The 10,256-nt window shown below is 40.8% G+C and overlaps 1 protein-coding gene across 1 annotated transcript; it reads left to right on the forward strand.

Annotated features, from left to right (window-relative positions):
- Window positions 1-1,107: 1,107 nt before the first annotated feature.
- Window positions 1,108-7,936, forward strand: LOC115403425 (lactase-phlorizin hydrolase-like). Its single transcript, XM_030112309.1, has 12 exons — window positions 1,108-1,761; window positions 1,848-2,496; window positions 2,574-4,133; window positions 4,397-4,665; window positions 4,791-5,081; window positions 5,710-5,908; window positions 6,089-6,279; window positions 6,396-6,502; window positions 6,729-6,863; window positions 6,980-7,203; window positions 7,364-7,597; window positions 7,737-7,936. Exons 1-12 carry the CDS (start codon window positions 1,108-1,110, stop codon window positions 7,934-7,936), a joined length of 4,713 nt encoding a protein of 1,570 aa, XP_029968169.1.
- Window positions 7,937-10,256: the final 2,320 nt, after the last annotated feature.

Genomic DNA, 10,256 nt, shown 5'->3' on the forward strand with positions numbered 1-10,256 from the left:
ACAGCTAAAAAAAAAAAAGAGGGTAAAGGATGAATTTCAGTCTGAAAGTTGTGGGAGTAGGAAAATTATTGTGTGATTAACTTATTTTTGTCTTTATTAGATCCAGATCTTATAATGTTGAAATCAGGATACAATGCCAGTCCCACATTCACTCTCAGAACTCCTTCATTTTCTTTACATAATAATAGGTGATAATCCAACAGTTCCTATTTAAGCTGAATGTGAATGTCTGAGGTCCTGCAGTGAAAGTATTGCATGCAGGCCATTTTTGAAAAAATTGTTTTCCAGTTACAAATGTGCAAAACACAATTAAAATATGATATAAGCACATGAACAAACTCCAGTTTTTGAAGGCCAAGTTTTGATTCATGGATTAATATTTCTTACTTTATTTAATTAATCATTATTAGGTTATGTGAACAAAACAGCCTCATGTTTAACTTTTATACAGATATTTATATAATTAATTCCTTTACTTTGACCCAATGTGTTATATCAGAACATTGCACCATAAATAATCAATACAACATGACCATGGCAATTATGTCTGAATGAAAGTTCAAGCTTGTAAACTCGTCTCCTATAAAAGGCCAGCCCTGCTTGGGCTCATTCACACCAAGACACCATGGCTGTGTTGGGGAATATCCTCTTGGTGTTTCTGGCAGCTGCTTTCAGCAGCTGCATGAGCCTGGAGCATGGACACAAAAAGCTGCCGATGGACACTTTTGCTGCGCACTCTTCGTCAAAAAGGTATTGTATGGTTTGAGAAAGCTTGAAAATCTATGAAAATGCTTCTGTGTAAAATTTAAGTAAATATGTGAAAATCGGATATTATAACTGTTCAGCTCACAAACAACATGGTTAAAGCTTGTGACACAGGATAATTATCTTTTGAATAAGATGAAAATTGTGTTTTACAACATTAAAAACATGTAGCAAAAGTAGTTATGTATGGAAATAAAGAAAAACAAACAGCAACGTTGAGGATGACATCATGAAATAAATATATATTTTTGTGATGAAAAAGAGCGGCTAACAGTTTAGAATTAATTTTTTTCACAAGTCATTCTCCTGATTGCAACCAACAGTGTTCCAGACGTTGGGAAGATGAGTGACCTCAGAAACAGTTACCAAACTGTGTGGGACAAGTTTAGAGATCAAACTGCAGCTGATCGAGATGCTTTCCTGACTGACTCATTCCCTGCTGGCTTCCAGTGGGCCACATCCAGTGAGTCTTTCAAGGTTGAAGGAGGATGGTCAGAGGGAGGAAAGGGTGAGACCATTTGGGACCGCTTTGGGCATGAAGCTCGAGCTTTTGAAAATCACACTGCTGACACGGCATGTGACAGTTACCGTAAGGTGGATTATGAACTGTACCTGCTGCGAGGTCTTCAAGTCAACACCTTCCAGTTTTCTATCTCCTGGGCCCGTATTTTCCCTTCAGGCTACAAAGACAGCCAATCAGAGGATGGAGTTCTCTACTATAACAGCCTCATCGACGCTCTCATTGAATCAGGCATCAAACCTATTGTCACTCTCTACCACTGGGATCTGCCCCAGGTTCTCCAGGACAGAGGTGGGTGGACTGACGCTTCCATTGTCGAGGCCTTCAAAGAGTATGCAGATTTTTGTTTTTCTACATTTGGGGACCGGGTCAAGACCTGGAACACATTCAGTAGTCCCTGGGTGGTGAGCCATGCTGGATATGGCACTGGTGAACATGCTCCTAGTGTCAAGGACTATGTGACTGCAGCCTATCAGGTGATAATAAAACTCATAATAAACATCTTGGTGCTTCACTGGGGGTGAGGTCCATTCAACTTATACTTGTTTTTGCATTTTTTCAGGTCACTCACAATATTCTGAAGTCCCATGCTGAAGCCTGGCATGTCTACAATGACAAGTACAGAACGGCACAAGGAGGTCAAGTGGGCATCGCATTAAACTCAGACTGGGCAGAACCAGCAGATCCCTCCAAACCTGAAGATGTTGCTGCTGCAGAGCGCTACCTTGAGTTTATGCTGGGCTGGTTTGCACATCCCATATTTGGAGCCGGAGACTATCCTTCAATTCTGAAAACTCAAATTGAAGCGAAAAGAGCAGCATGTCCATCCTCTGTGCCTGCAATACTACCAACATTCACTTCTGAAGAGGTGAAGAGAATCGCCGGCACGGCTGACTTTTTCGGACTGAACCATTACACCTCCCGGGTAATCACACATGTTGATGGTGGCTGCGTCGCAGGTCCTGAGGGGGTGGGTAACTTCAGATCAGCTGTGCACCCCTCAGGGAGCTCCACAGCCTCTGACTGGATCTCCTCTGTGCCTTGGGGCCTGAGAAGGCTTCTAAACTACATTTCAACAGTGTACTTACAAACTAGGAAAGTACCCATCTATATAACTGGAAATGGGATGCCAACAGAGAACACTGGGGACGTCATCAATGATCAAAGCAGAATACAGTACCTGAGGAGCTACATCAACGAGGCTTTGAAAGGTATGGTGAGAATAATAATTCTGTAATTCATCCAACACAGTATTGTGGCTAAATGTCTGCATTTCTTTTTCCAACAGCTGTAAAACAGGACAGTGTAGATGTGCAGAGATTTACTGTACAGTCACTTCTGGATGGCTTTGAAGGTCCACAAGGCTACAGCGAACGTTTTGGTCTGCATTATGTCAACTTTGATGACCCTGACAGACCCAGGACCCCAAGACAGTCTGCCTACTTTTACTCAGATGTCATTGAGAAAAATGGTTTTGCTCCACAAAACACAGTCTTTCATAGTTCACAAGAGAAAAAGCTGAAGTCAAAGAAAGTAGGACCACTGCCACCCTCCACCGTCCCATCTAGCGCTAAAGAAGTTTGGAGTAGATTCTCAGGTCAATCTGTTTTGGACAGAAAGAAATATTACTATGGCACTTTCCCAGAAGACTTCAGCTGGGGTGTTTCAACCTCAGCTTACCAGATTGAAGGTGGCTGGAATGTTGATGGGAAAGGGCCCAGTGTCTGGGATACCTTTGCTAATGCACAAGGTAGTGGTATCCCTGAGGACGCCACTGGAAATTTAGCCTGTGACAGTTACAACAGATTTAAAGAGGATGTTTACATGCTGCGAGGTCTGAGGGTAAACTCATACAGATTTTCTATTTCCTGGTCCAGGATCTTTCCTAATGGAAGGCGTTCCTCCCTGAACCAGAAAGGGGTTGACTACTACAACAATCTCATTAACAGCCTTGTAGCAGCAAAAATCTCCCCTATAGTAACACTTTATCATTATGACCTCCCTACTGCTTTGCAAACTGAGCTGAATGGCTGGGAAAATCCTGAAATGATTAATATTTTTAATGACTATGCTGACTTCTGTTTTGCCACTTTTGGAGACAGAGTGAAATTTTGGATAACTTTCCAGCAGCCTTACACAATTGCTTGGTTAGGATATGGAACTGGACAGTATCCTCCCAGGATTAGAAATCCAGGAACAGCTCCATACCAAGTTGCACACAACCTGATTAAAGCTCACGCTACAGCTTACCATACATATGATGATAAGTACCGTGCTTCCCAAGGTGGCAAAGTCTCCATTGCCCTGAATGCTGAGTGGTTTGAGCCTACTGACGCTAATAATCCCCGTGAAGTAGATGCTGCTGACCGTGCAATGCAATTCCAATTAGGTTGGTTTGCCCACCCCATTTTTAAGAATGGTGACTATCCTGATGCAATGAAGTGGCAAGTTGGAAACAAAAGTGAACTCCAAGAACTTTCAGAGTCAAGATTACCCTCCTTCAGTGATGACGATAAGAACTTCATCAAGGGAACTGCTGACATGTTTTGTACAAATCATTATACCTCAAGAATAGCAGGCCATGCAATAAATGCAATTAACCCCCCATCCATGGAGAATGACTATGACTTCACACTGAAGGAAATGGATGATCAACCAACCACGCCTATCCCAAATGTGAGATCTGTGTCTCATGGCTTGAGAAGACTCCTCAACTGGATCAAAGAGGAATATGGAAATCCAGAGATTTACATTACTGAGAATGGAGAGGCTTCTAATATTGTGACCATATATGATGACCCGGACAGAAATTTTTTCTTCCAAACTTACATTGTTGAGGCTATAAAAGGTGAGTGTGCACATCAGTTTGTGTAGTATTTTTGTTAAGTTCCATAATGCAGTGAATATTTGATCGACACATTCATTGTTTTTTGTTTTTCAAATTTTTGTGAAACTTACAACCACTTCATGTTACTTTTTTCACTTTTTGTGACTTTTGTAGTAGTCACTATACTATATGAGATTACAAGTCATAATACATACTTTGTTTGACAGTGTCAGTGACCTTTTTAAATGTTGTTGGTCATTTCTGTCGTGTCATTTATCATACAGCTCATAATCTGGATGGAGTGAATGTGAAAGGATACGTGGCAACATCTCTCATGGATTCCTTTGAGTGGACCAGAGGATACCAACAATGGTTTGGTCTGCACTATGTAGATTTCAAAAATCCCAACCTGCCAAGGACGCCAAAGCGCTCAGCACATTTATACGCTGATATGATAAAGAATAATGGATTCCCAATTCCAGAGGAAGAGAAATTTCTTTATGCTAGTTTTCCTGAAGACTTCCGCTGGAGCACTGCCAGCTCTGCTCATCAGGTAGGCCAACGCCATCGTCTTTTCAACAGCAACACACAATAATTCATCCTGCAGCAGTGAAAACATTTTTGAGTGGAACTGAAATGTGGTCTTGTGTGAATGGTTTTGAATTCTTTTAATTTCAGATTGAAGGAGCCTGGAGAACCAATGGAAAAGGAATGAGCATCTGGGATGAGTTTTCTCACACTCCTAACAAGGTGAACGGCGCTGATACTGCCGATCGTGCCTGTGACAGCTACAACAAGATTGCCGAGGATGTGCAAGTGCTCAAGACGTTGAAAGTTTCAAGCTATCGATTTTCCATCGCTTGGCCCAGAATCCTCCCTGATGGCACGAACAAACACATCAGCGAGGAGGGACTGGACTACTACAGCAGATTGATCGATACCTTGATTGCAGAAAACATCGAACCACAGGTAGGTTTTGACACTGTCTGGATCTCTAACAGACAGATTTGATCTGTATATTTGATATTTTCTGGAGTGTGTCACATTTGAATAGACATCTACTTTGGTGAGTGAAGTCAAAAACAAGCACAAGTTGTTTTGATTTGATGAGAATATGAAATCAGTTGAAACTAAAGTTAATGAGGTATCAGAAAAAATATCTAGACAATGGCAGTTATTGCCTACATCCTCTCATCCCACCGTATCTTGGTCCAAGAAGAAGTTTTTATTTTTTATTTATTTATTTTTTTTTTCGTAATTGTGTGTCCACTTACACTGACTGCCCAAACCCTGAATTGCAAGAATCCAGCATGGTCATGTGAGTTTGGTGTTGTAACATTAGGGCCACTCAATAAAGATCGAGTCGGACATGAGTATGATTTCCTCTGTTTCAAAAAAGTTTAGTACGTTAGTTTAGTAAGCATAGTTAAGTACTCATGCTGAAATAAAGTTGATATTAATGCTTATGTAATGTTTAATATGCCAAAGGGGATCATATTCTCCTTTGGTCCACAAAAACGTAGTAAAAAAGGAACCACTTTTATGTGTTGCCTATCATACTTTTGTCTGTAAACACTATCCTTCATTTTTTTTTCAGGTTACCTTGTACCACTGGGACCTTCCGTTGCCTCTCCAGAAAGTGGGAGGCTGGGAGAATGAAACCATCGTCCAGCGTTTCACAGAATATGCTGATGTTGTGTTCAGCAGACTCGGACACAAAGTGAAGTTTTGGATCACCCACAATGAACCATACATTATTGTCAACCTTGGCTATGGATATGGCAGTTTTCCTCCAGGTAACACATTCTTCTGTGTCAAATTAACTGTTCTTTGAACAATTTGAAACTTTTGTCAGATTTGTATGAAATGTCTCATCCTTTGTCGAAAATTAGAAATTCAGCACACTCAGCACACTCAACATTTTATTACTGATTACCTAAAACATAATGAAAATAATTCTTTTGTTGTTGTTACAGGTATTCATAACAGGCAGTACATTGCAGCTCACAACCTGATCAAGTCCCACGCTGAGGTTTGGCATCTTTATAATGACAAGTATCGTGCAACACAAAAGGGAATCATCTCCATCACCCTCAATTCGGACTTCTCATATCCAAGAAATAAGTACAAGAATGAGGACTGGGTTGCAGCTGAACGATACATGCAGGTACAGAAATACATGTCAACCTTAAAACTGTCTTTGCTGTTTGGTCCTGGTGTTACCTCCTCCACTGCTTCCAAAATCTGCTCATTTAATCAGATGACCTGTGATTTCTTCCACAGTTCTTCCTTGGCTGGTTTGCTCATCCCATCTTTGTTGGCGATTATCCTGAGGTGATGAAAAGACTCGTTGATGAAAGAAGCGCTGCTGGAGGATTTTCAGAATCACGGTAAGAAATCTAAAATGAAAAAAGAAAAAATTGGCATTTATGATTTATATTTAGATTTAGGTAAAGAATAATCTTCATTGCCAGAACATTCATCTTCAAATCCCCTTTTGTCGTACTCATACTCCCATCCCACCAACATGTTGTTTAAACTTAACGAAGGACTGAACGTCATACATGTGAGAAGGCTCGGACCAAGTTTGAAAATTCATCTTTTCTTCTTTTGCAGTCTTCCAAAGTTCACCCCTGAGGAAATCCAGAGGATCAAGGGGACTCATGATTACTTTGGGCTGAACCATTACACATCAGTTCTTGCATTCCATATCAACGTTGAGCCTCAGTGGCAGGATTATGAAGCCGATAAGTAAGTTAAAGTAAAAAAAAAGATATTGAGACACAGTAACTTTGGAGTTAATTGTCAACAAAAAAAACAAAACAAAAACAAAAATTACACTCACTAATTTCTCATGAAATACACAGGTCAGTTGGAGTCATTTCTGACCGTTCCTGGATTGAAAGTGGCTCCACCTGGCTGAGGATCACACCATTCGGATTCAGGAAACTCCTCAAATTCATCAAGGACAACTATGGAAACCCACCAATCTATGTGACAGAGAACGGGGTTTCGGAACGGGGAGAGGTGGACTTAAACGACGCTCACAGATCATACTACTACGAAAACTACATTAACCAAGCCTTGAAAGGTAATAAAGTGGACAGGGAACAAGAAGTAGACAAAACTATTAGAGCTTTATTGCAGAATATATTTAGTTTCTTTTCAGATTTTTATGGTATCTTAGTTGGTCACATTTTTAAATGTTTTTGAAGTATGTCTGAACTCGATCAATGTTGTTGTTTTTTCAGCCCGTCTTGTGGATGGAGCTGATGTGAGAGGATACACCGCCTGGTCATTAATGGACAACTTTGAGTGGGCTGCTGGCTACAGTGAGCGTTTTGGACTTTTCTATGTGAATTTCTCCGACACCAACCTTCCACGAATCCCCAAAACATCAGCAGCGCGTTATACCTCCATCATCAAGTGCAACGGCTTTCCAGATCCAGAACATGGACCCCATGAGTGTTTGAAGACTGGCACTGGTACTGGTTACAATCATAATCATCATAATAATAAGCATCTTCCTAATATAAAAAAATAATTCAAACACAAAAAATTGTTTTCAATTCCTGAAATTCATCATGTTTTTTTCCTTTTGTCACCCTTTTGCTACAGGTGCAGACCCGCCTGAAACCTCCGTGAACAAAGTGGACTTTTTGGGTTTGGCACTTGTGCCTGAAGATGCTGAAGTGGGACTTTATGTCCTCTTTGCGCTTCTGCTTGTAGCCGTTCTCAGCATTATTATTGCTGTTTATATGGTCATGAAAACTAAAAAGAAGGCGAAGAAAATGAGCTCTGAGATGAAGATGGAGAGAATGTGAAGAAACTTCACATTATAACTTTAACTTAAACTTTAACTTTAATGTTAACTGAACTCTAACTTTAACTTTAACTTTAACTTTATTTTGACCACCATTTGCTCATGAACTGCTGAGAAATATCTCACTTGTCTACCTTTTTTGTTGTGCTGTTCAAAATAGAGTGTGTGGCATCTGTGAATAATGATTTAATAAATATTACATGTTAAATCTGTATGAGTCTTTGCCAGTCTGTGAATGCCATATCATTATTCATCAGTCCTCTGTGATAGCAATATGAAATGCCTCATCCCTCTATAATTCAAGTCAAAATGAAACTCAGTGGTTGGATTGGTGGATGGACTATTTCAAAGTGTCAGTGTTGCTTAATGACCTCTGGAGGGCGCCAGTCTATTATTTTTTTAAACTGACTCTCACTTCAGCCTCAATTATTTCGGTATGAGTTTCTTTACAGATGAACGAGTGATCATTTCTGACTGAAATATAAGATATAAGGAAATATATTGCAGAAAATACTTAAAGAATTTAAACAAACTCTGCCATCACACAACATACACAACATATTTCAATCTGGTTTTCGTGAGTCTCACTCAACCGAGACGGCCCTGTTGAAAGTGTCTAGTGACATTATGATGGCTGCGGACTGTGGCAAATGCACTGTACTGGTTTTACTAGACCTATCATCTGCCTTTGACAGAGTCGACCATGGCATCCTGATCAACAGACTGAGGGACTGGGTTGGGTTGTCAGGTCCTGTTTTGGACTGGTTTAGCTCATACCTGTTTGGTCGAACTTTCAGTGTTTCCGTTGACAATGTGATGTCTGATCCTGTGGAGCTTCAGTGGGGGGTGCCACAGGGATCTGTTCTTGGACCTATTTTGTTCTTGCTGTATATCCTCCCTCTTGGCAAGCTGATTCAGCAGTTCAGTGACATGTCCTACCACCTGTACGCCGATGACCTGCAGCTGTACTGCTCCTTTAAGTCATCTGAGCCAGAAAAACTTAAGTCGCTGATGAGATGTCTGGCCAAAATTAAGGAGTGGCTCAGTGAAAACAGTCTGCAGCTGAATTCAGACAAAACGGAGACTCTGATTGTTGCCCCAGACAGCGCCATGTCTGCCATAAAACACCATCTTGGTGACCTGAACTGTTCAGTTAAAGGCAGCCTAAGAAATCTGGGTGTTATTTTTGACAAAGGAATGTCCTTGGAACACCACACCAATCAGCTTGTGAAAAACTGCTTTTTCCAAATTCGGAATATAGCTAAACTTCGCAAAATGGTGTCCTTCAAAGAGTTGGAGTTGATTGTACATGCATTTGTCTCATCTCGCCTCGACTATTGTAACAGCCTGTTCACCTGTCTCAACAAAAAACAACTGGCGCGCCTTCAAGTTGTCCAGAATGCCGCTGCACGGCTCCTGACCCGCACTCGTAGGAGAGCCCATATAAGTCCCATTCTCAAGGACCTACACTGGCTCCCTGTTTCATTTAGGATAAATTTTAAAATCTTGGTTTTGACGTTTCGGGCTCTACACGGGCAGGCACCGGACTACATCAGGGGCCTGATCCAGCCCTATGTTTCCACTCGCTGCTTGAGGTCCTCCAACCAAAACTTGTTAATGGTTCCCCCCACATGTTTCAAAACTCGAGGGGATAGATCATTTAAGGCAGTGGCACCGCGTCTTTGGAATGAGCTTCCCTGCTCGCTCAGGTCTCTGGACAATGTTGATTCTTTTAAAAAGCAGCTAAAGACCTTTTTCTTTGAACAAGCCTTTTAGCCTGTATGGGACTGTCTTTATCTTGTATATCTATTTGTTTTCTGGCCTGCATGGTACTGTTTTACCTTGCATATTTGTTATTTTAGTGATTGTATTTTGTATTTTCTATTTTGTACAGATTATTTTTATGTGAAGCACTTTGTGACCCTGGTCTGGGAAAAGTGCTATACAAATAAAGCTTACTTACTTACTTACTTACTTACCATCTATGCAATGCAATGCATTATAAAAGATGGAGAGAGGGTGACAACATAATATTCAACATAATTGTCATTATCAAATATGTTGACAATCACCATACTCAGTTGCAGAGATTTAGCTTGAGCCCTGATATTCTGACGCCCCCCAGACTTCATAGAGATACTTGCTTAATTTTCCACTGTGACTAATAAAGTACTTTATTTATGTTTTAGAGCTTGAGGGTGCATCATCTGTGTCAAGCTGTTGGGCAGCCAGAGTTCCCATGAGTTAGGTTCAAGATTACTTTTAATCTGCTCTGGAGATTTGAAGCAGTGTCAGTGAAGACACAGTTCAACACATTTCTT

This window comes from Salarias fasciatus, chromosome 16, assembly GCF_902148845.1.
Source record: "Salarias fasciatus chromosome 16, fSalaFa1.1, whole genome shotgun sequence".
Taxonomy (NCBI): Eukaryota; Metazoa; Chordata; class Actinopteri; order Blenniiformes; family Blenniidae; genus Salarias; species Salarias fasciatus.